General features: G+C 46.6%; 1 protein-coding gene across 1 annotated transcript; it reads right to left on the reverse strand.

Annotated features, from left to right (window-relative positions):
• Positions 1-24434, reverse strand: LOC119381805 (potential vesicular glutamate transporter vglu-3-like). The gene is made up of 5 exons (XM_037649563.2): positions 24315-24434; positions 20786-20915; positions 4872-4970; positions 2476-2606; positions 1-246 (listed from the first exon to the last, which is right to left on the reverse strand). The coding sequence occupies exons 1-5, from the start codon at positions 24369-24371 to the stop codon at positions 1-3; spliced, it is 663 nt and encodes a 220-aa protein (XP_037505491.2). The 5' UTR covers positions 24372-24434.
• Between the last annotated feature and the right edge of the window lie 1743 nt (positions 24435-26177).

Here is a 26177-nt window from a genome sequence, read left to right on the forward strand (position 1 = left end):
TCACACTGTTTCCTCAATGTCCCTCTGTGAGCAGTGAGCCTGAGGCACACCGACGTCGCCGCAGCAGCCCTTCTTCTGAACATTGCACGCATCTTCGCACTGGTCGCAGACGTTCCGCTCCTCTTGCTCAGGGCTCTGTTCCACCTGCCCGTGCCAGGGCTGCAGGTCTGCGCGGCCGTACAACAGGTACAGCAGGGCGGCCACCACTTGTGCCACCGGAATGAAGACGTGCGCCAGTCGGTGGCCCTACGAGAGAAGCCACCGACCTCAGAAGAAGAAGAAGAAGGCCTCAGCGTCGTTGGCTTTATTATAAACATCCATAGGCAATGCCGAAACACGAAACCGCTTGTAAGTTATACCCCGGCAACTACACACGCACCGATAACTGCACGTTTGGAAACTTAAGTACATCGGCTTTCCGTTTCGTGATCGTTACGTACGAACTGCAGTGTCCTCGATGCTGGATGCTGCCTCCATCCCCATTATCGGCAGCACGATTTATTGAACTTTTAAAGAGCCTTGTTTTAGTATTACACTAGGGGGGGGGGGAGCATACATAAGAAAAAGGAACGTAGAAACAGTCATCACGAATTAAGTAAAAGACAAAAACATTAACAAGGGTACAGCGAGTGGAATTCGCTGATATACAATCACAAAATGCTGTTACAACCAATACACTAAAATTGAAGAAAAGGTGGGAGAAATAAAATAAATCAAAACTATCATCGGCAAGAAGCTCCCAAGTCGAGTCAGCGAGAGTGGCGGCCGGGCTTGTCGGTATTTTGTCTTGAAACGATGGAATCACTGCGCGAACGACGCTCAGTTGAGAGAAGGCACATGTAAAGACGCCTCGTTTGTATATTTTTAATAATGGTTGGGGGTTATCGTCCCAAAACTAATATGATTATTACAGGCGCCGTAGTGGAAGGCTCTGGAAATTTTGACCACCTGGGGTTCTTTAACGTGCGCCTAAATCCAAGTACACGGGCCTCAAGCATTTTCGCCTCCATCGAAAATGCGGCCGCCGCGGCCGGGATTCGATACCGCAACCTGCGGGGCAGCAGTCGAGCACCTTAACCACTAGACCACAGCAGTGGGTCGCGCTTGTGTATTCTTTATGCGCCTTCTCTTGTCCGTGTGCCTTGTTTAACAATCAGGCCACTGGGATCTTTGCGCCGTTTCATGGATCTGTCGATTCAACAAAGCGAATTAAAACTCGTTGACGAGATCCGAGCAAGCACGTAAACAAGATTTTAAAAATTATGCCACAAACTCATAGGTATATACAGTGCGGAGTTTCTCATAGCGGTTTTGGACGTTAGCTTTGCAAGGAAAACATGGATAACATGGAAAATCACGGCACCTAATAGCGCATTTACCTCAGCGTTATTGCAGAATGAGAAAACATAGCTGTAGTGGCTTAGTGGCGCTACCAAGTACGAGGGTGCGGGTTCGATCCGGCAAAAACGTTCGTGTGCTTAGACATAGGCACACGTTAACGAATCTCATGCGGTTAAAATTATTCCGGAGTCTCCCTCTATGTATGCCTGCGATGTGGCTCGTAATCATATCGCGATTTTGACACGCGAAATCATAGAATTTAAAAACATTTGTGCCGAATTAATCCCCTCTTCCCCCCCCCCCCCCCCACCCGAAAGAAACTGCCGGACTGACCTTAATTAAAGTTTATTCATTCATTCAGCTACGCGCTAGTGGCGCCAAGCCAGAAGGAAGAGCGCACCCGGTGGCTTTCCTTCTTTCTCGCTATTTTTCTTTCTTTCTTTCTTTCTTTCTTTCTTTCTTTCTTTCTTTCTTTCTTTCTTTCTTTCTTTCTTTCTTTCTTTCTCTCTGTTCCTTGTAGCCCTTCTTTATGTCTGTTCTTTTCTTTTTCTGTCTTTTTATTTTTCTTTCTCTCTCTCTTCCCTTTCTGTCTCTCCCTGTCTCTGCTTCTTTCTCTCTTATTCTTTTTTTTTCTTTTTATTTCGCTCTTTATTTCTCTTTCCCTGTTCTCCGTTTTTTCTATCTCTTTTTTGTGCCTGTTCCTTTCTTTGTCTCTCTCTCTCTCTTTCTATCTTTTTATGTCTGTTTCCTTTGTTTTTCTCTATCTTTCTCTCTTTCTTTCTATCACTTTCTTTCTGTCTCTCTCAATTTTCTCTTTCTTTCTATCTCTTTTTCTCTCTCTCTCTCTCTCTCTCTCTCTCTCTCTCTCTCTCTCTCTCTCTCTCTCTCTCTCTCTCTCTCTCTCTCTCTCACACGTTTCAGGAGCTCCACTTCGCCGAGCAGAGTCTTCGTTTAACGCTCGCACATGCTGTACTCGATAGTGCAGCTTGCCCAATTCCTGTGCCGCATACCCACCTGTTGAGTTCTTGACGACGGAACACAAGTTACCGACAGCTTAAACATCTTCCCTGTTAAAAAAAAAGATTGTGCGACTTCGTGAAGCGTGGACTACAAACCCATCGAAAGCGTGCTCACCGTGAGGGAGGACGCATCGGCGATGACGAACACGCTGATGCCGCCCAGAACAACCTCGAGCGTGGTGGCCGAAAGCGCTTTGAGTACGGGCGCATGTTGGGGCGCCATGTCCACGTGACTCGTCTCGATCCCTGCGAAGATCGACGCTGATCATTGTGCGAAGAGAAGCGCTTACAACCGCCCCAGAGGCAGATATTTATTGAGTTAGCAAAAAAGGATGGGAGGTTACATAGCTTAAACCTCAGTGTACCTCGTAAACACTATATATCTGCGATTCGCGGCCGAAGCAGAATCGTGCGAGTGGATTATACTACAGCTCCGATCTGCAATGCAGCTTTGCATTGCAGATGCAAAGTGCGAAGTTATGGACGGATGGACGAATGGACGAAAGGAACTTATGTACTTACGTATACCATCGGCATCAAATGAAACGCGAACAGGGGCAAGCATTAGCAACGGTAAACTGCGCGCCGTCCAGTCATCACTGAGAGACGCGCACATCCGGTTTGGCAGCACTGCGCCATCCCGCTATAGTGTGATGTTTCGCTTCTGTTCTAGTTCTGATATTTCAAGAACTCAAACGACCAAAAGCGCTTTGCACGCCCATGCCGGCCGCCGTTATCATATCACCCACATCAGTAATTACAAGTTTTATAGCGCGGAACTTCTACACAATGGACAGAGAAACACGACAAGCACAAGCGCTACTTCCAACTAACGTTTAATATCTGCGCTCGGAAATATATACAGTGAAAGAAAAGAAAAGAAAGGAAGAACCGACAGCACCCACTCCTCTGACCAAAACCACACGTGTTCGTTACATTGCATTTTTACCAACTGCCATCAAGAAAACACATTTCTCTTTGGGATAAGAGAAGGGGTGGTGCGCCCACACACTCGTAATCACCGCAGTTCATTGCTGCCGCTTCTATTATTTCACTTGTAATTATGGATCACCAACTAGCCTGAAGCAACGCCTTGCTGAGTTACACCATATATCAGAACTCATCATATGTGAAGCGAGACTGCTGGGCTCGACTCGCTTAATGTAGTCCACGACGTAGTACGGCCGAAACGCGACAGGCGACTGTGTTGGACTCGTCTGGAACTTGGCATCCCTTGGCATTGCTTCGTATAACAAGCATCACTTCGCATCACGTCGTATAACTTGGCATCACTTCGTATGGCCAGGACCAGCTAGGAACCGATCAGCTCCGCTGTGCCTTTAGCCTTGCGTCACTAGTGCTAGCTTCGCCCGACATTTTTAGATGCGAAGCAGCTCTTTGACTCACGTGTGTAACGCCGTACGTTACGTGCGTCCGTACGAATGCACCGCAACGCGTTCCCCTCGCCGTAGGTGTTGGAGCGTTGCCAAGTAGGTCACGCCACAGCTTTGCGTTGACGTCACGCTCCCCTTGCACGCTTCCCTCGCAGGTGCGCGCTGACGTCACTCTCTCCCTCACCCGCAGCATGCTCGCCGTTGCGCCCGCAGCTGCCGGCTGCTCCGCCCGCTCGCAACACCTCTGAACGTGGCACTTCTCTCTCGCTTCACCCGTGGTAGTCAAGGCGAAACGCGCGCCTGCTCCGGTCCAGCGCCCGTGTCTCGACTCTGAAGAAACAACGACTACGAAGTCTTGCCAAACGCTTTAATGAAACTTACACGAAACCCAACCCGCCTCCCGTGTCTTTGCGTTTCAAACAAACGTTTACTTGAGTAAACGCTACACCGAGTTTCGCTTCAAACCGTTCTTCCATCACCCGCGTCGACGCCCGTTTCAACCGGGTCAACGCAGTGCGCACCGCTGCTGCTTCGCATCCCATCAGGGTTCCCTTCGGGGAGATGGTTCAAATTTTTTTAAGTGCTAAGCACTTTAGGGGCCCGGGCTGTCGTATGCTGTTGTATGCTGTCGTCGTCTCATGTAGCTTGGCGTAACGCTGGCATAACCAGGTATAGCATAGCCATCTGTATAGCATAATGAGCGCGGCTCGCGCCAAGAAGAAGTCTTCTTCCTCTTGTTCTTCGAGTGCCTTGACGATGATATCAAGTGCGGAGGCGCTTTAGGGGCCCGAGCTGTCGTATGCTGTCATCGCTTGGCGTTACGCAGGCAAAACCACGCATAAAAATAGAAAAAAAAAACAGGAAGCAAGTCAAAATAAAAAGAGAGAAAGAGAGCGAAAAGATAGGAAAAGAAATAGAAATAAATAGAAATAAAGAGAAAAAAAGACAGAAAAAAGAACTGGAAAAGAGAAACAGAAGGAAATATAGGAGGAAAAAAAGAGAAAACCGAAGAGAAACAAAGCAGGCTGCCCAGCTTCGCACTTCCTTCAGGCTTGGCACCCCCCTAGTGCAAAGCTGCCTTAATCTTTTTTTTTTCTGATGTGAAAAGCTATCTTACCTACGAAGAAGACACCCAGGGCTGTCATGGCTATGTGTTCTATCCAATGGTTTTCCTTTAACCCTTGTAGCATCGTTGCGCAGGCGTGGATAATCAATCCTGGAAACCGTAAGTATAAAATGGTCAATTAGAACGCACATAGGAATACGGATCGCGGATTTCGCTCGGTAGACACCGAGCCTCAAAGCACAAAGGACTTCAACCTATAGATTATAAGGCAGTGTTGCCGTAGCAATCTCCAAGTGTCGTAAGCGTGATTCACGAAAAACGTATCACCAGTGTTTGCTCCCTTTTAACGTAAAATTAAAGAATATCTTGGCAGTAAGAAGCTAATAAAACCTACTCGGCCAGATGAAATTCAATCCTTTCGCGCACTGTTGCGCGTTAAAAGACGTAGACAAGTGTACAGAGACAAGGACGCAGTGTGTGTCTCTGCGTTCTTGTCTACGTCTTTAACGCGCAACAGTGTACGAGTAATGGCAAACCAACAAACCCAAGTAAATACCCTTCTAGAGACCTTTCCATTGAGCATGATCCAAAACTTGTCTATAAAATGCCTCTTGTCAGTTTATCACTACTTGACGTTGAAGCATTATCCAAGATTTGATGAAAACAATTCGTTGTCAACTTGTATCACATTTGCTCGGGATTGCGATTGTTCGTGAGCATTACTGATTGTTAATTTATAGCTGCATATGTTTTTAATCACGTGTTAACCTGTTAGACTGCAGGTTCAAAGAAGTGAACGTGTTCATGATTAAACACTTCGCATTTACTTTTCTCGTCTCCCTATTATAGCTATGCTTCATATTTTATCAGGCATTGTTACACAGAGTGTTAGAGGAGTCATTCAAAACAGCGAGCTTTCGACGTTCGTAGCGCTCCAGTGGCTGCTCACGTGTGTCTAATTTCTGCGGTTCTAGGAGTATCGATCTAGGGCTCCGAAGCAAAGAGTTCGTTACTGGGGCGAATGTCCCGGGGCAACCAGTCTCTGAGAAACTGTTTTTGTTTTTTCATTACTAATGGCATTAACTTGCCTCTCGCGCTACAGGACTTTCGGATCCAATTTCCTCCGACGAGACTCTGTTGTTGCGCCGTTATCGATTTCAAGGCTTAACGATACGCGATGCCTATTGTGGAAACCCTTTTACTCGACCGCATCCAGCAGAGCTGGAATCGAATCGATGTTGTCGGTGCGACAGTTCAAGTCTTCGTCATCCTCACTCGATTATCTTTGGCGTTAGTGTAGAACTTATGAGAGACTTTGGACATTGGAACAATAGATCTTTCCTCTTTGACAACTTCAGAATTTCGCTTCTTTATCAACTGGCCAATGATTTTAAGGAACATTTCTAGCTATGAAAGATCACCATATTCAAATTTAGGCCACGGACGAAGCGTTATCATGTAGCCATTGGTTTATTGCATTCGAATTGATCAAGCAAGCAGAGCTGTAATCACGATGACGGAGGCCATCGGCGCACCTTTTGTTTGTTTTTACTGTCACTGGAGCGAACACCAGTCTAAACTGCCGCAGTCACATTGTTTAGTTCAGAAGTGGTAGTTCCTATTTCAAAAGTGCAGTTTTTCTTTGCGGTATTCGTCCCTATTCCTGAACACTCTCCCAGAGTATAAAATAACTTCCAGTGTTCCCTGCCGAGACCACGTTTTGACTGAGGCATGGCACAGAAAGGGGTGAGGTTCGTGACTATCTTTGGCCACCTGAGGGTTCTTTAATGCGCGTCCAGTGTATAAAACTGTTTCAACACGAAAGTGTCTTATGCCGGGGTCCACCAAGACTTCGCTGACGTATTTCCGCCACGGAAATACGTCATTGAAATACAGATGACAAAGAAAAACTAGAAGAAAAAGTTTCATTGATTTGGATTACCTGGGAGTCGAACCAGAAATCTCTCTCTCCACGGCGACAGTTGCCGGGCACTCTACCCACGGCGCGACCGGCACACGGGCTTAAAGGCTCACAAACGCGCCTTACTCTCTCGCACATTCTTCCTCTCATAGCGCTCTCGGTTTGCAAGGGCGGTGTCACCATCTAGAAGCAGTGAAGAACTGCACCATGATACTAACGAGCGCCGACAGGGAGCGCTTCGGTAGCGTCAGAGTAGCGAAGGTTGGCACCCTGATTCTCCACTCGTTTCAATAAAGTTTCAACAAATGTGTACACTACTGGCCCTACCTTGTTCGCTCTACCAGTCATATGACTTTTAACACAAAAGTGTTTAATGCCAGGGTCCACCAATATTTCACTATGTCATCTCTGTCACGGAAACGACGTCAGTAAAAAATTCCCCCACCTCCTCAAATTGAATCGTGAGGAAATGCGAATGCATTTCTTGCGCCGTAAATAGACGGCGTAGTAATCGCTTCACTCCATTTATATATACGTGCGAGCGAGCGGACGGGAGTGTGGCGCAGGGAGGAGAGAGAGCGAACGGCGAGAGAAGGAGCGGCGAAGCACTGCACCTACCCTCTCCTACACTCTCTCCACACACGCGGGAGCTCCGCCGAGCTCCCGCGATGCGAGCGCCCTCACACGCCAGAGCGCGCTCCTCCTCTCCACTCACTCTCCGCTACTCCGCCCGCACCACCTGCTCCGGTTGCTAGGGGCGAGGATAAGCGCGCGCGCCCGCAGCTGTTGCTATCGGAGAGGGAGTGAGAGCGGAGAGATAACACCTGCCGGCGCGCGGACACCGACAGACGCCTGACATGCCCCGACTAAATGCATTCGCATTTAAATGCATTCGCATTTTTAAATGCATTCGCATTTAAAAATGCCCGCGAACAGGTCACAATTTTTTTTCGTGGTTCGTGCACACTACTCAGAGAGCTAACAGCTCCAGGCGACGAGACGAGGTGCGTCTCATGCACTGTCTCGCGTCGTTCAGACTCGAACGTCTGCACTGAGTCGGTGTGTTTCGCAGGGAAGCTGTTAGTGCTCGTCTCTACTGTCTGGCTGACGTTATCGAGATGCCCGGGCACTCCCAGATGGATGCAAATCCAAAGCCGGCATATCCCACCATTCACATCCATAAAACTTCGTGCCACCTTTCCGTCTGACAGAGAGAGAGAAAGGTGAAGGAAAGAAAGGGAGGTTGACCATCCCGTACGTGGGAAAGGGCAAAGGAAGTGTGAAAGAATGAAAGAGGAGAAGAGTCTATGACGACCCTACAGTCATTGAGACTGGGTGCTGAGGAAACTCTATGGACTGACCCTTGCAGAAACCGCAGGTGCGTACCCTGAAGTCACTTGGCCTACTGGAGGTGGTATAACGGACGTAAGACATGATCATGCCGGAACTGTTCCATTTTTTACTTTAGTTTTTAAGTTTGACGAATTCTCGGTCTTCCCCGCCCGAGGTTTAGGGCATGGTCACGTGACAATAGCGCTTTTTGATGCTGTGTTCTGGAGGGAACGAGGCGTCATAGGCCAATCCGACTCGGAAGATAAACCGCTTTGTTACTTAAACAGACGCTCTTCCCCAACCGTTGCCAGGGCCCTGTCGCCTGACACCTGCGCTTTCTAAGTGCGTAGCATTTTAGGTGCCCGGCTTGTCAACCACTTAAAACAAGGCTAAAAATGCTCAAAACCAATGCAAAGTAAACTAGCAAGGTCTAGATTGTATAAACTACAGAAGTAACCAAGAATTATATGCAATATTTTACCTAAAATCGCGAAAAACGCTTCTGAAACATCCGGCTGATGCGCGCGCGGCGCCAGAGAGAGCGCCGCCTTCTTGGCAAGCGCGCGATTGCCAAGGCAAAATTGCTGGGTTGAACATGCTACGCACTTCCTCAGGTGTCACGGTAGTGGAGCTCCATTAAGCGCAGGGTTTAGAACTACGCTAAGACCTACACAACAACAACATTGGCGCAAGATTTAGCGCGGGATTTAGAACTACACCAGGGCCTACACAAAAACGACATTAGCGCAGGATTTAGCGCGGGATTTAGAACTACACCAGGGCCTACACAAAAACGACATTAGCGCAGAATTTAGCGCGGGATTTAGAACTACACCAAGGCCTACACAAAAACGACATTAGCGCAGGATTTAGCGCGGGATTTAGAACTACACCAGGGCCTACACAAAAACGACATTAGCGCAGGATTTAGCGCGGGATTTAGAACTACACCAAGGCCTACACAAAAACGACATTAGCGCAGGATTTAGCGCGGGATTTAGAACTACACCAGGGCCTACACAAAAACGACATTAGCGCAGAATTTAGCGCGGGATATAGGACTACACCAAGGCCTACACAAAAACGACATTAGCGCAGGATTTAGCGCGGGATTTAGAACTACACCAAGGCCTACACAAAAACGACATTAGCGCAGGATTTAGCGCGGGATTTAGAACTACACCAGGGCCTACACAAAAACGACATTAGCGCAGGATTTAGCGCGGGATTTAGAACTACACCAGGGCCTATACAAAAAAAGTCACAGTTTCGCCGCAAGGGCGAAGCAATGAATGCGATAGCAAGCAACTAATGCTATACGAAGTGAGGCTCGCCAGTGGATACTCTCAGTTTGAACAGCGCTCCTGTTGCAAAGGCGGCCGAAGCAGCGAAGGAAACTAGCGTGCTTCAAGTGTCGAGCTGTGACACTTGATAGTTCGCGCTCAACTTCTGTTTGTTCGTTTAGCGGCGTCCTTGAGCACGAGTGACTTTCGTACGCTCCGTAACATGAGCGCGGACATCACGGTGAAAGCGTGAAACATCCCTCTTGCCCTCACCACGAGAAAACCGCGCGAGCAGACAGCGGAAGGGCAAGGTTCTCTCTGCGCAAATATAAGAAGAAGCGAGCGAGCTCGCCGACGACTTTTAAATCCGCCAGTCGCGCTCCTCGCGCCATCTCGCTGATAATGAAGAAACGCCTATAAGCGCCTGCCGTCTCTGACTCCTGCCAACGGTAAAGGGTGTGTATATAACGCTCGCCGTTAGCTACCCGAAGGATCTGCGCTTTCTGGCGTAGTGGTTAGCGCCGCGCGCTGCGGAACGACAGGTCGCTGGTTCGATTCCGCGCTTCGGAAGCATTTTTCTGAATGATTTTTCTTTGGGACTTTGATATATATATATATATATATATACATACTTATACATATACGGTGAATGACGGCGACGGCAAAATCCAGCCGAGACTGTCCATATAATTGCTATCGCAATAAAAATATTAGCTGAGTATTTACCGAGGGATTTCGTACTACACCAAGGCGTACACAAAAAACGAAATTAGCGCAGGATTTAGCATGGGATTTCGAACTATGTATACACCAAGACATACACAAGAACTATATTACTCACAGAATTAGCCCTGGATTAGAGCAATATTAGCGCTACAATGAACGCTGAATTTAGTGGGGTTTTTTTCTTTACTCACGCGAACGCCGCAAAGACGAAGTAGACACGCAGCTGCTGGGCTCACGTGATATCTTCTGTACTTGACACGACTTTGAAACATAGAGATCTAAGGTTTTCGCCTAAAAAATGTAGAGCTTTCCGCATAATTAGAATACAGGATCTGCTGCAGCGCAAAAGCACTGCCGCTCGAAAAACAGAAAAGTTTTCAGTGGCACGAGTACAGGGGTATTCAGACGGAGGAGAAATGCTCGGGGGGTAAAGGCGGAGCCTAGTGACGTCAACTCGCGAGGAGAAGTCGCCACAAATGCCCCCCACTCACACGGACGGGGCGAACGGAGGGGGAGACCAGTGTTACCAGACTACTCCTGTGGCTTGTACCGCCCGTTTCACCAGCTGCTGACGACGATGACCCCAGCTACAGATGACCCCAACTGCAGACTGGACACCCACTGCCGCTCTCTGCAGGAGCAAGTGCAACAATGTGGCCAAACAAGAGCCAGAAATTCCGCCACATCCCCCACCGCCGGGGGATTGTTTGTCCTTTCGGGGAAAACGTCCCCGTCTCCTCCGAGGAGGCGCGGGGGGGTCACGCCCACTCGCTAATCCGTGACGTCGTGCTCACGTGATCCGCAACCCCCCCGTCTCCCCCGAGCATTCCTCCCCCGTCTGAATACCCCTTACCGGGTGAAGCGCGAGACAGACGGTATGATTTTCAATGCGATGTGCCGGCCGACGCGGCGAAGGGGGAAAGGGAATGGTGGCTGTCCGATGCTATGAAAGGTCACCATTCCGGTTTCGCCACCGCCGTGTCGGACGTCGCATCGCATGGAAAATCGTACCGTCTGTCTCGCCCTTGACAGTCTTGTTTCTCTTCCAAGTACTTCCGGTCGAGCACTTCCAGTTTTCAGAATATTCAAAAAATGGTTTCTTAAAAATAGAAATCGATGGTTCTGATTCAAGCTGAGGGTTATAATTGTATATATGTGGTATCGGAGCATAACTTGACTTAATATGCGGGCCAACTGACTGTCAGGGGAATGAAAGAAGATTAACTGGTTGAGTTCAATGAAATGTTGCTAGCAGCTGGAATCATTGCGGCACCAGGAGAAGCAGATCCCAACCACGCGCTTCTTTCTACGTGGCCTCTTAGATGTCCCTCCGGAAACTGGTACGAAATTGATGGTTCTGGTTGGAAGTTGTTATATTTTAAGGCGAAAGCCGTCGATGCCTCATGAAACGAGAAAAGCGGCCGTCGGCGTCAACGCGAACGATGCCAAAAGTCACGTGTTAGGGCGTCATCGTGACGTCAAATAAGATGACGTCGCACGATGACGTCATCGCACAAAATCATCGCGTGGTCAAAGGTGTGCGGATCCCGGAGGGAGTGCAAAACCAGGTAAGGTGCACAAAGTTTTCGTAGGGTGCAGGGTTGGGGGCAAGGATCAGTACGTCGACTGAGAAGAAGATGGCTCACAGTTAATCACAAGTTTACCAACACAGTCAGTGCCACTCTCAGTATAGGGAACCCAAGCTCAAGTTTGCGGCGCGACGACAGCGCCGCGCCAGCCGCGCTGCGGCTCTGTCGGAAAGCTCTGAACCTTCGCGCGGCCGACTCAGCCCCTTTCACGGTAGCGGTAGCGCACGTACGCACGCGTTCTTCTCTCGGTGCGGGTAACTGGGGGGCCGTCAGCTGGGTACGTTGAACCGAGAGGCTTGCTGTGCGAAGCTGCGCATTTCAGCGATGGCAGCAGCGACCCCGCGGAAGCGCAAGCGTGGTCCGAAGTATTGCGGTTTAGCGGCCAGCCACAACAGTGCAGACAACACCAAGGCACGCGATTCACGTGTTAAACTGTATCGTTTCCCGGGCGTGTCGTACGAGAAATAAAGGCGGCAAGCGTGGATAGCTGACAGCGCTGTCTCGCCTTCTATTTTGGCTGTCTGAGTTCATCGCTTTCGTTCGTTCCGAACCTGAATCGTAAGTAACGCGGCGCATGCACGCAGCGACTACATTAATGATTACTCGCTGTCTTCTCGTATTGTGAAAGTCCAGTTACGGTTGTAGGTGAAGCAACCTTGTGTTTTGATTCCCCGTGTTCGTGAGACCTACCAGTCGTTGTTGAACGTTCACTTTCGCGTTATACTGTTAGCATTGCGCGGTTGGTTGAATTCAACTGAACTCGGCACATTATCAGAAGTTCGGCGCCTGCATTTCACGCGTCGGGAAGGCTGCTTTATCACGCCGGAACGGACGTCTGTGCATTTTGACTGCAAGCATGACGCGAGAGCCGAAAAAACGAGGCGAGCAGTTCATCTTGCTTCACAGTGGTTAAAGCTCAGCTAGCTGCCTCGCGTCTTAATCGGCGGGTGATTCTCCAGCGGCACGGAGGACTTGACTGTAACCTTCTCAGGAAGCAGTGTCATGGCCGTATAATCTTTTTTTCGCACGCCGCAAACGTTTGTTCACGAAAGTACACGGCTGCTACTGTAAGCATGCCATATCAAAACAACAATCATATGATTCGTAGTCCACGCCGCAGAACATCGATAGCGTGTACGGCTTCATTTCGGAGTGCATGTGGACCATTATTCATCTTTAATATGACAGAATGAGACTTACACGGTGTTGAATGAGACTTACACGTCCTACACGGTGTAATCGCGACTTGGGAAATGCATTTCGCTGTGAGTTGGGCGTCGTTGTTATCGATCGTCTGCTCTTCACCGTTAACGTGATTGACGAACCTTTCTCATTTTATCAAGTTCGCTTTTCGGAAGTGCCAGTCAAGCTTGAAAATCCTTTTGAAGCCGCGCTGCAAGCGGTACATTGTGAGGCGGCGCAAGTGCACCGCGAGAGCTCTGCACGTGCAAAGCGAGCGGCAACGCGGTGGAGAGAACGGAAAACGCGCGCTGCTAACACCCCAGTTTCTCTTTTTCTGCCAGAGATGGCGCTGCCTGTCAAGAGCAGCAGCGCCGCTAAGCGTTGCTTGGGAAGCCTATATGGCATTAGCGTCGCTTTACATTTTTTTATAGAGCGGCCATGACAGAAGACAGGATGTCCCCACCAGAATGTGGCAGTCTGTATCGTACCGTCACGTGGCTCTCCGCAGCGCGTTGCCAAAGCCGCTCAACCGCGAGAGGTATTAGTATAAAGGACATGCGATGCAAGCTATTTTCTTTGTAATCGCGGCATGTGGGAATAGGAAGCTTTATATTTTGAATCAGTATTCAGACAAAATCAATTCTATAGCGCAGAGCAACTACGAGGGTTATCAAACAATGCAATGTAGGCAAAAAGACTCGTCACTCAATATGCGCAGCAATGAAGTATGCTGGGGTTCGTGAATGAATTCGCTTTAACACGACTCGGAGGCCGAAGCCATCTTTTCCTTGTCAGCAAATGTACTGACTCCCCTCCCCCCCTTGATAGCTTTCTGCTCCTAACGTGGTTGTGCACGGCCTCCATGATCGGAGCGATGGCGAGCTTCCTGCACCTCGCCTGGTTTTGCACTGCCTCCGTGATCGGCCCACCTTTGACCAAGCAACGATGTTTGTGATGACATGATGATAACGTCACGAATTTCTGCGATCTATGACGTCATCACGTGATGAATTTCCGCATCACTCGTGCTGGCGCCGCTAATGCCGACGGTTAAATTTCACGTTTGATGAGGCATCTAAGGCTCTAAGCCTTAATAACGTCTTTTAGCTTTGGCATTTCTAGCAGTGCCGTACTGAGTTTTAAGAAAGACCCCACCCCCTCCTCCCCTTATGCAATTTCCCCATTTTTTCCAGCTCCTTGTGAGGTACGATGACTTAGTTATCGTGCGTCTTGTTGTATAGTGAATTCGTAGAGCAGAAAGTGTTACTGCAGCTTGTGTAACATTGCGTCTAGCTTTTGTATAAGTCATATTGACGCTAGTTATAAGTATTCAGTCTATAAGCGCCTCTATAGCGCTGCTTGTATTGGTCCAATAAACTTTCCTTTGTAGCTCTTCAGCGTAGCAGTACACTGTAGTAGGCTACAACCTAAGAATGAATATAAGCTCCGCCCACAGAATCTTGGTGCGCCCGCTCTCAACCTCTGTAAGAAAGACGTGCGCGTGTTTTGCCTGCTAATGTATACACTACGCATATTTAGAATTAAAATTGAGGCGCCATTCGATTCTGTGAAGGTTGGATGAGCAGTGCAGCTGTTTAGCACTCGACACAGAGGCTACACAGAAAATCGAACCATAGCCGATCACATCGGTGCTGGGCAGTATCGAAGATACATGTATCTTAGACACTATCTTAGATACTCGTTGGACATCATGTATCTGTACCGCGATACGTCTCGCGCGACGTGTATCAGTATCTGTATTTCCGCTACACAAGGGGTACTGACACGAAAATTGTCATTTTAACTTGTGGTGTAGTAGCGCAAATTCGACGGGGACAAAGAGGACAAGAAGAAACACGACACTCGCGAGTGTCGTGTTTCTTTTTGTCCTCTTTGTCCCCGTCGAATTTGCGCTACTACACCATATGTTAAAATGATATCTCACCAACTAGCCCAGCTCTCAACCCTACTGAACGAAAATTGTCAGTTGTCGTTTTCTTGCGTCAAATGAAAGGCAAAGCTCTCAAGAGCCTAGAAAATGTACTGCTAAGCGTGAGTGCACCCTGAAAAAGTAATTACAGTACGTATTTAAAAGCTACTTTCGGTTCCTACTGCACCCTGACGTCACAACACGGTGAGCTTCTCGACACGTGCTCGCGCAAGATATCGCGACGGTGGCTCTGTTGGTGATGCACAAGCCATTTTGAATATTTTGGTGACGCGCGAGTGGCCATTTTGGAAGTTTCGGTACCTGACGTCATCACAACCAGCCAGACTGCTGCGTGAAGTCACCAGAATTAGTACTGTGGCCTGACGTCAAGCTAGTGTTGATGTCAGTAGCTGCGCCATGGGAAAATTGACTTTAATATCAAAATAAAATATCAGCATTTGCTGAGCTTCACAACTGCCCAGAGCCGTCTCTGCATACAGGCGATTTGTATAGCAGAGTAAACTCGCCTTCGAAAAATGGTGTCAGTACCCCCTTAAGATACACGATACATGATTGCCACGCCGGCTTCTTGTTTTAATTTTATGTATTCGGGTATGACCCGCAAGGACGGTTAGCAACGCTCAACTCAGACCGCGCCGCAGCGTTTGAGAAGCTTCGCGATTGTAGTAGATCACTTTGTTAAGATTGCGCGAAGGACGCGAATAGTCTAGATTATTCCAGAGCTTGCGCGACCGCCAGTGATAAGACTGGAAAGTTCGATGCGTGACAGATAAAAGACGGCGCGTGCCAGCCATGATCAGCTTGTCGACGGCCGACGCTCGGTTCGCCGCTATCAGTGTACAATGTGTATTGCTGTAGTTTGACTTTCAGTTTCCCGTCCACAAGTTCGGCCAAATAAAGAGTTTCATCTTGGACACGCCGACTGCTGCCTTCGTCGACGTCACGACCCCGTGACATTATTCAATGTGTCAAAGTCCTTCATCAACTTGTATCGAAGTCCTTCATCAACCAGTGACGTTTTAACATTTTTGCACACGTACCTATGTCGCTACGCCATTGGAAACAGACTGATACTAGTAGGCGACTTTAATATCCAAGATATCAACCGGCACACGTTGCAACATCACTCCGCCTCGTTTGATAAAATTTTTGACATTATTTTAAGCCTGAATATCTATCATATCGTGACACAACATACTCGTGTGCAAGGTAGTTCATCGAACATACTTGACCTACTGTTCTTGACCGATCATTTTCCTCCAGATAATGGCGACGTTAAACTACCTAGACGGTATATCAGACCACCACGTAGTAACCGGTTCGATCCCAGTTCAAGGCCTTATAACACCTTCCAAATCCCTTGTCACTTCTCTTGATTTTAAGAATACCGATGATACCAGCATAGTCGCTCAACTTTCCTGTGACTATTGCTCTTTTAAACAGCTTGCTAATAAATCTGTATTAGACATTGATTTGCTAAGGCAGAGATTCAAAGCCATTATATTCTTCTGTATCCGAAGTTACATCCCTAATAAAATCCTAGTAAAATTCTAGAAAATCCCAAGTTACATCCCTACAAAAAGGCACAACCATTGGATAAACCGTGAAATCATACACGCCAAACGCAAAGTAAAATGACTCAGAAAATTGTTAAAAAAAGACCTAACTGCGAAACTCGCCTATCCTTCACTTCAACAATCACCTCTATGAAAGCGAAAATAATTATTCTCTCTTTCTAATACGCTACAACATTCACCATAAAAATTTTGTTTGTTGATGCTGTGCCTGAATGGAATGAGGATGCTTGAACATTCAACAACCTACTCGCATCATGAATGATGATGAGTGGGCCTGGTTACAGGTTCAAAACGCATTATTTTACTCTTCTACCTATGATACTAATGTGGTTCCTTCCCGAAGAAACTTGCACCTTTTCGCACCACATGGCTCATAGAAAACCATTGGGCTCCCAATCTGGCGTCTTTCGTTAAGCAGCTGGCGTCTGTTTTTTTCTTACCTGGCGTTCTTTCGTTTTGCTTTTATTCTGGCGTCTTTCGTTGGTTTATTTCATCAATCAACGCAACAAAACTGGCGCCAAAAACGGCCGGTTTCCGCAAAATACCTAATGCTCGGCTTTTCAGTACACTTACACTTCTACTTCTACTAACGCAAAATAAAGACCGCAAAATCAGTGGCTGCTATTAACCGAATTATCTTAGTACAAAATGAGGATGCATGTCTCAAAAAGAAGGTACCGGAAGCAACCTTAATAACTACTTCAAGTCAATTCTCAGTAATGACGATACGATCCCACGCCATATTCACTCACACAGTTCAGACAGCACAGATTCTATCTCCTTAAATGAGGCGGGAATTTTTAATTTATTGTTAAAACTATACTGCAAAAAGAAAGCCGGACCTGATGACATACCTAACGAATTCTTAAGGTGGTATGCTGAGTGGATGGCATAGTATTTGTTCCTAATATTTAACAAATCCTTAACCACGTGTTCTCTCCCAATCGAATGGGAAATGGCTAAAGTGATACCAATTCACAAAGGAAGTAACAAAACTGACGCTTCAATTTACGCCCTATTTCACTAACTAGCACAACATGTAAATTGCTTGAACACATCATCCTCAGACGCATTGCTACCTATGACGAAGAAAACCACATTCTGTCACCATTCCAGCATGGTTTCAGCAAAGGTCTTTCTACAGTAACTCAATTAACCTAATTAGTACACGAAATATCAGAAACCATTGACAATCAAAAACAGATAGATCTCATACTATTTGACTTCTCTAAAGTATTTGATCGGGTGTCAGGCAAAAAAAAACTAGCCATAAAAATCAAAGCAGTATTAGGTAATAGACCAATTAGTGACCAGATCAGTGCTTATTTATGAAACACAGTTCGTCGAAATTAATTTCCAAAAATCCGAAATAACCCATGTTACGTCAGGCGTGCCTCAGGGCAGTGTCTTGGCTCCAATTTTATTCCTCATTTTCATAAATGATCTACCTGCATCTATCAAGACTAACATTAGGTCTTTTGCCGATGATTGCATAGTATATAAAGAAATCAATTGTCCTAATGACCACCTAACCTTTGAAAACGATCTCAAATCAGTATCTCAATGGTGTATGGAGCGGCAGATGACATTAATTATAGTTAAATCAGCTTTACTTAGAATAACCAGGAAAAATATAATATCCGACTTTTCCTACGCTATCGGGGATACCCAACTAACTCCAGTTAAGGAACGCAGGTATCTTGGACTAATCATATCAGATGACCTGAGATGGGAGGCACACGTAAATCATGTAACGTCATCTGCATTAAAAATACTTTTTTTCTGAAAAGGCGCCTCCATTCAGCCCGCATCTAACAAAGCTATGCTTGCCTATAACACATTTGTTAGACCAGTAGTTGAGTACGCTAACGTCGTCTGGTTCCCGTCTACAATAAATTAATCAATAACTAGAAAACGCGCAAGGGAAAGCAGTGAGATTTATTTTTATTAAATACTATACATCTGATTCCCCATCCGTGTTATTGCAAGAAACACGAATACTAACCCTTCGTAACCGTGCTGAACTGGCTCGCCAGAAAATGTTGCTTCAACTTTTTTAGAATAAGCTTCGCATTAATAGCACCAAATACCTATCTTACCCAGAAACTAAACCCTCACGTCATAAGCACCCCCAATCCCTTCAGGAATACCGGTTCAAAACTGACTGTTTTAAATTTTCCTTTTTAGGGGCGAAGCTCCTTAAGGCGGCACCCGTTCGTCCCTCGTCGTGCTCGTAGTAGTGAGTAACAAGTCTTACCCTTTGACCTCCAAGGTGGTGCCGGTGGGAGATTTCTCCTGTGCATTGTTGAACAATAAAAAATTCGCAGCGTGCGCGTTAACTAAAAGCCGATTCTTCTGTCTCTGTAGAAGTGTAAGTGTTAGCTAAAAGCCGACTTCTTCTGTCTCTCATTCCCATTAGCAGCCATTGTTTACCTCCAAGGTAATGCCTGTGAGATTTCTCCTGTGCGTGATTAAACAATAAAAATTTTGTTCAAAAACGCCGTTGATTGATGAAATAACCAACGAAAGACGCCAGATGTTTTGTAAAAACAAAACGAAAGAACGCCAGATGTTTCTAAAGCAAAACGAAAAAGACGCCAGCTGCTTAACGAAAGACGCAAGGTGTTTTCTAAAGCAATGGTTTTCTAAACAATGAAAATTCACAGCGTACATGTAAAATTAAAGTGAGCTGCAGTCGTCATAACTCATCGAACCTTTAGTATAAACGCGCCCGATCTCACGTCGGTGATGATGTACTGGGCAGAATTCACGGAAGATTCACGGTTTACCGATGAACCTCCGCAGCTTCGCCCACTCATCATCATTCACTCCGTGGATATGCTGTGATTTTTTTCCACAAGCCATTAGGCTATGGAACAGTCTGCTTACATACGTAACTACTTGTAACAATGAAGATAGCTTCCTGCCATTTCTTCAAAACTACCTAAGTGTTTCCCAAATATTAAGTGTTTGTTTAGTTCTAACCTTACCGTTTTGTTTTTTTGTAAGGACATTTAATTGCATCCTGTAACGATCTATTGATTCATCACACGTGTATTCTATGTATACACTTCTTTTGTTATTATTGTTGTTGTTTTTTCATGGCATGTTCCATGTAACTCCTGTAATAATGCAGTCTTTATGCATACCATTCTGTTTGTTAAATGATATTACGTGCAACCTTCATGTAATTATTCCAAATATTATCTGTGTAATGTACAACCAACTTACAATTTTGTATATCTTTATTGTATGAAAGCCCTTCCTGCTAAAATCCCCATTGGGATTGGCACTATGTCTGAAATAAATAAATAAATAAATAAATAAATAAATAATAAATAAATAAATAAATAAATAAATAAATAATAAATAAATAAATAAATAAATACAACATACTGCGACCACAACACCCTCGTGCGAAACAATAAACGTTGGCTGAACTCGAGCTTCTCAAGCTGATACTGCGGTCACTAGCCACCTGAATAAAACTAAACAAATTGACGTTCGGTGATCTTTCCGCTAGAGTATGGCGAGGTCAGGCGATGAGGTCTGCGCTTCCCTATTGGTGGAACTGAGTCACATGGTGGCGCTTGCGCCGTCTCGTCAAAAACAAGCGCACGAACGTCTAGAATGGTTTGCAAGTGGGCTAGTTGGTGATCGTGCATGTTGAGTAGTTGCAGCAAAAATTAGACGCACGGACGAAGGAACAAAACACGAAGAGACTGCTGCTCACAGTCACTATGACCTCACAGTGACGTCGTAATTACATTATGATGATGTCACAGATTCTGGTGATACGTGACGTTATGGTGACGTCATCAGGGGATGATGATTTTTGCATCATTCGTGTTGATGCCGCTAACGGTCAATTTTCGCGTTCGATGAGGCATCTATGGCTTTCGCCTTAATAATTGTTAAACGATTACAAGTTAGCGAGTATGTCGCTAGCGAACGCCTTATGCCATGAAAATTCAATGCACTTTTACGTCCTCTATACGTATACACGATGCGTCACAAAAAATGTCGCTACCAGCTTTATTGCTGCTGTACAGCTGACCGGTGATCCGGTATTGCGGATACGGTTATGTGTTTACGGACAAGGTAGTACTCCTTGTCCAGTTGGCACTTCCAGTTGGCACTTCCGGTCTTAAGACGTGCCTATCGCTGACGACTTCTAGTTATAGCTTACTCACTTTCGTCTGCATTTAAATTACTTCCAGTCTAAACTACTGCTGGTTAAAGGTGAACCAAAGGAAGGTCACCGGATACAAGTTTTTTTTTTTTTTCGATGAGAAATTATCACATGCGCCAAAGAGAAAATATAGGTCGTATATGCCCAAGAAGTCATGCGTGCACTATAATCAGTCGTCTTCACGCGCGCTCCTGTTTTCGTGTTGCGCCTACCTCCTGAACAGGTGAGCCTCCTGGTACCAGTGGTGGTGAGCCAGCCCTTGTCACGCAGCAGGTCGCTCACCACGCCGCTTGTCACCACGGCCGCTGCCAGCGCCAGCACCGAAGACAGGGCAGGAAAGCTCTGCGAGGCAAGCACAGTATCAGCAGCACAATACAACGAGGCAGCAATACAGAAGGTTATGACAGGACTGTAATCATAGGTCGACAAACTCACTCATGAGTCGACTCACTCAGACTCATATCGAGACGTGGGTCTGAGTCTGAGTGACTCCGAGTGAATTAAATTTTGGTGAGTCTGAGTCCGAATGAGTCCGGCTGAGAAAAATTATAGTGAGTATGTGTCCGAGTGAGTCCGGTTGAGGAAAAGTTTGGTGAGTCTGAGTCCGAGTAAGCCCTAAGGGCAAGATATGTTTCGTGAGTGAGTCTGAGTGAGCTCCATATTTTTTTGCCGGCCTATGACTGTAATACAGCCCCGACATAAAGTTCTTTTACAAAACTGATGTTTTTCCCGAAACGCGAAACCCTAACAGCGGTGACAACTTTTTAGGCAACAACATCCACGAAGTGAGGTAATACGCACTTCTATCCGCACCTTGTCAACTCCAGTAAAGACCCGCGTTATAATTAGGTTAACTAGCATGACGTCAAGCGTTCAGACATGAACATATTTCGCTCGAGGGCCTCGAGCACTGACTGTCACAATGATAAGCATTAATGATAATTTCTGTCTTCACAGGATAGCGCGCACTTACTACCTGTGAAAATGAATACCTACCAACTCGCCCATTTTTCTGCTTTGTTGTGTGTAACTTCTGGCGTTTTACGTGCCAGAACCATGACATTGTGTTTTGGCACGTGGTGGTGGGGCACGCCGTCGTGGGGGAACCTTGATTAATTTTGACCACCTGGGGTTCCTTAACTTGCAGCGAAATCTAAGTGCACTGGCGTCCTTGTATCTTGACGCCATTGAAATGCGGCCTCCGCGGCCGGCATTTGAACCCGCGTCCTCGAACTGAGCAGGCTCAGCAGCGCGACAGATTATAACCTGCTAAGCTATACCATGGTGGGTGCTGCCACAATACTAGCGCGATGAAGACCGCCTGCGAAACCTTCGTAATTGCTCTCGCTTCACCGCATCTCGGAAAACTTTTGGTTACGCGTCGTCTGACGCTATAGGTGCGCTGGAAAAACAGTGCGCATAAAGTCATCAATCTTCCCTGCTTGTTTTTAGCATTTGCGCCAACCACACACTACCTCTAAGGTGCAGGCGCTTGGACAGACATTCGGACAGACATTCGCAGCAACCGCCGGGCTAGGGGTGCACACACGCTATTTCCTCCTCTAGATCACGCGACCTCCAAAACTGAGCGCGTGGGATGACTGCGAGCATTAAGCCACCATCCTTCTTCGGATAACCGTGCGCATTCTCCCTCACACCCGCAACGTAAGATACCGCACGCCGGGAAAGATGTGATCTTTATGCGGAACATCACGGCAACGGCGAAATTTATCCTGTAGTTTCCATATATTATTGCTGAAGCAATGAAAACTACCTGAGAAACTCTGGCGCCAGCGTTTTCGGAAGCGGCAACTGCGGCGGTTTAGCCGGCATGGAGTGGTAGTAATAGCCCATACATTTTCTTAAGGTTCATCTTTGCGACATCGAACTGCTTTGTGACTTTGCAAGCTGATCACCTTCAAAACATAATTTTGAGCTATAAGTGCAACAGTTCACAACGATTCGTGCACGCGTGCAGAGACATTGCTTGGCTCTACTTTGAAAAACATGAAAAACGTGGTTGCTTGAATACTGCGAAAGATAAAGGGTAAAAAGAAAGCTACACGAACTCCGACAGTTATCGTTTCGTCCACTTTACTTTCTTCACATTTACATCCTAATCAGTGCAAATAACATCCCCTATACTTTCCTTGGCTTTCTTGTCTGTTAGGTATAATAAATGTTGAGTCTAGCAAAGAAAAACGAGCCCTTCAAATTCCCCTTCTTTCGTTCAAGGACTCCTAAAGCCGCGAGCACTGAGAGAAGAAAAATCGACGCACTATAGACGTCATCCTCGCAGTGTCGCTGGACGATCGCCGCGCTAGGGTTTCCTCTAGTGACATCTGTGGAGAGGAGAGAAGAAATAATAGAGCAGGGAGGTTAACCCGTATGGGACAACCGGTTTGCTGCCCTACACATGGGGACAGGGTGGGGGAGATTAAAGATGGAGAGGAAAGAGAGAGAGAAAGATAGAAAGATAGCACATCACACTGCACACACAGAATCAGTCGGTCACTCTTGCGTGGTACGCGACATTTCTGTCACAGCTGAGGTTTTTAAGAGAGACGAACTTGGACATCTGTGGAAAGCTCTGTATACCTTATGAGCGTAACTGCTAACAGAACACTGCATGAAGCTGAGAGGTTCGATCATCTCGACGCTGACGGACGAGTCGTGGTAATTGCTCCGTACACAACAACGCAGCGACGTCAGAGCCGCATACTCAAAGCAAGGCTCGAGTAAACAACTCGAGCGTGTGTGCTCAGATCCCCACCATCAAAGAGCGAAAAAGCGCTACCAAATTCTGGCTTGTTGACGCGATCCCCGCGTGCAAGTTGTTAGCGTTTTTTTTTTGTTTGTTTCTTTACTTCACATGGCCGCTCGTATATATAAAGACGTGAACTGCGCTGACATCCCAGAGGAACGTCTTTCGACGTTTGCCGTTATGCCGCTCTAATGGCACGGAGTGCGAAATAGAGAAAGAAAATAAAAGAAGCTAAAAAATTATTCCCGCAGAATCCGGTCGCCTGTGCCCGAGGCTTATGGCCAGTGTTTGCCGTGGCTTTCTCTCAAGTTGCTGGCGTTTCCTGACGGGAGCAAAACAAGCCGACAGCGCCCATCACCGTTAGCTCTCTCACTCTCTATGACTTCTGCACGTCAATCACTCGTTAGGCGCTAACGCGTAGTCGAGTTCCTGATAACGATAGACGCGCGTGGCGTGACGCCTGAAGCTAACGCTGGCTTGATTTATCGAGAGTGCCGCGTGTTCTGGGCTCTCTGCCGCCGAAGCGGTGCTTTCTCGGCGGCAGCCTACGCGCACATTCTTTTAGAGGAGACTCAACGACGATACAGAAAAGATGGATTAATTTTCCCAGTGGCTGTGAAATGCAAACATGGAAGGCTTGTACAATTATGTCTTATGTTCGGATGTCTTATTCAAGACATGTTATATAAAGATAGTTTCGCAACAGCGTTTTGTCTCTGAAACTGATTCCCTTTAGTAAATGAGCAATCTGAAAGTTGTTTGTTTGTTTGTTTGTTTGTTTGTTTGTTTGTTTGTTTGTTTGTTTGTTTGTTTGTTTGTTTGTTTGTTTGTTTGTTTGTTTGTTTGTTTGTTTGTTTGTTTGTTTGTAGAGCATCATACTCGCTAACGAACCGTTATACGAACTCACGGGTTCAGCCAGTCGTTAGGATGGATAGGGTGCGTCTCTTATACCACTACACTGCGCCGAAGACACTCACGGTAACGCCTCCCAGGTACATGAGGTAGTTGTATTTGCCCAGCCGTTGCTCCGCCATGCCGGCCGCCACGCACAGGCACGCCAGATGGACGGGAGTGCTGCGAAGAATCTGGTGCCAGGGGATGCGGTGCACCTGCAAGCATAGCGGAGAACGTGCAGTAAGCGATTCGCAACGGGCTCCGTGCACTGGCCAGAGGGCGCTGTCGATAGCCTACACTTGTCAGCCCAGTTTTGCCGATGACGGCCGATAGGGCTGCAAAGAAAAGTGCCGCGAGATTAAAAAAGACACTAAAATACGTTTCGTGGTTCATCGCTCACCGCGGAAACTTCCAGATAACGGACACCCTTGACGTCACGGCTAACGTTCATCGCATCTGCCTAATATTGCTGTTTTCTCTCACTACGCTATGCGTTCTGGCGCTTCTGTCGCAGGAGGAAGTTCGAGCGCACGATGCCCACGCCAAAATCTATGTTGTTTCATGTTTATGTTTTATGTTTCGGTATAGACAGTCGAGGAAGACAGCGAGATAGATGGAGTGACGAAATCAAGAGGTTCGCTGGGAAAAAAATGGAATCGGCTCGCACAGCATGGAATAAACTGCAGATCATTGGGAGATGCCTTCGTTCGGCAGTTGACTAAGACAGGCTGAAAATTATTAGGACGATGGTGATGATGATGATACTCGGAAATTCCGGCATACTTTCTCGATTCCTCAGTGTACGTGTACATCTGCAGTTATGCATTGCCTGTCCCACTCTATGGCCGACATATATAGCGGAACACTTGCGGAAAACTTTTCGCCATTCATTTATGTATCGCGCAGCTAACCTAACGTACATTATAAAGCAACCATGAAGAAATAAAATAACCATAGATAAGAAGGCACTACATCAAGCAGCCAGCATTTGCAAGCAAGCGTTTCGTCGAAACATGTCAATTCCTTAGAAATATGTCAAATTGCATGATCTCTGAGACTCAGCAGCGCATTGGCAGACAGTGTTGGTTGGCGGTAGTTTTTCTTTTTTTTTTATCGGTGCGCACTTGTTCGGCTGCATTGCCGGATCTATAGTTGTATCTCATGCCTGGGGCGAGAGCAACAGCATCGCGAAGCACGTCCGCCATTTTATGCAGCCACACTGTACACGCAGCCCTGCTTGCAGAGCTGGCGCGCTCAAAATCTAAAAACACGTAGCGCGTGCTCTGACGTAGACAATCACGTGTTGGACAATGCTCCCAGACTCCTTTCCATCCTCCGCTGTAGCGTCCGACTAATTAGATAGTAATCAGCGGTTGCCACGGTGACATCGAGCGCCCACAACCACCTCAGTCCCGTCTGACGATTTATCTCTTATTACTCTGCCACATTTTATTGCGATAGCAATTATATGGACAGTCTCAGCTGATTTTTGCCGTCGGTGGCCGCCGTCATTCACCGTATATATATATATATATATATATATATATATATATATATATATATATATATATATATATATATATATATATATATATATATATATATATATATATACCGGGTGTCCCAGCTATCTTTAGCCAAGGGTTAAAAAATACAATATTAGAGGCAGGCGAGTGAAATCACTTGCAAATTGCTGACAGCCACCTTGCGCGCTACAGACAATTTTTTGTTTTGTAATTAACTAATTTGTTAATTAGGACGATTTAACTAATTTGCTAAATATTGACTTTAGGCAAGAAATCCTGCTTGCAAAGTTCGAGAGCGTCCTCAGAAACCCCAACTGCATTATTTGTGATAAAGAAAGTCTCACGTATACCATTTTTTCCAAGCTGCAAAGAAAGCCCGCGAAATACAAAAAGAACCACGTGACTAGCGCGCTCGCGCGC

Source organism: Rhipicephalus sanguineus, chromosome 2, assembly GCF_013339695.2.
Source record: "Rhipicephalus sanguineus isolate Rsan-2018 chromosome 2, BIME_Rsan_1.4, whole genome shotgun sequence".
Classification (NCBI taxonomy): Eukaryota; Metazoa; Arthropoda; class Arachnida; order Ixodida; family Ixodidae; genus Rhipicephalus; species Rhipicephalus sanguineus.

What these genes read in the sequence shown, in the direction of transcription:
- LOC119381805 (XM_037649563.2), bottom strand. Translation starts at nt 24,371, where the DNA reads ATGGCGGAGCAACGGCTGGGCAAATACAACTACCTCATGTACCTGGGA. An exon ending in GAGGCTCACCTGTTCAGGAG is followed by an intron (nt 4,971 to 20,785) that starts GTAGGCGCAACA and finishes TACGGTTTCCAG; the next exon opens with GATTGATTATCCACGCCTGC. An exon ending in CCTGGGTGTCTTCTTCGTAG is followed by an intron (nt 2,607 to 4,871) that starts GTAAGATAGCTT and finishes CGATCTTCGCAG; the next exon opens with GGATCGAGACGAGTCACGTG.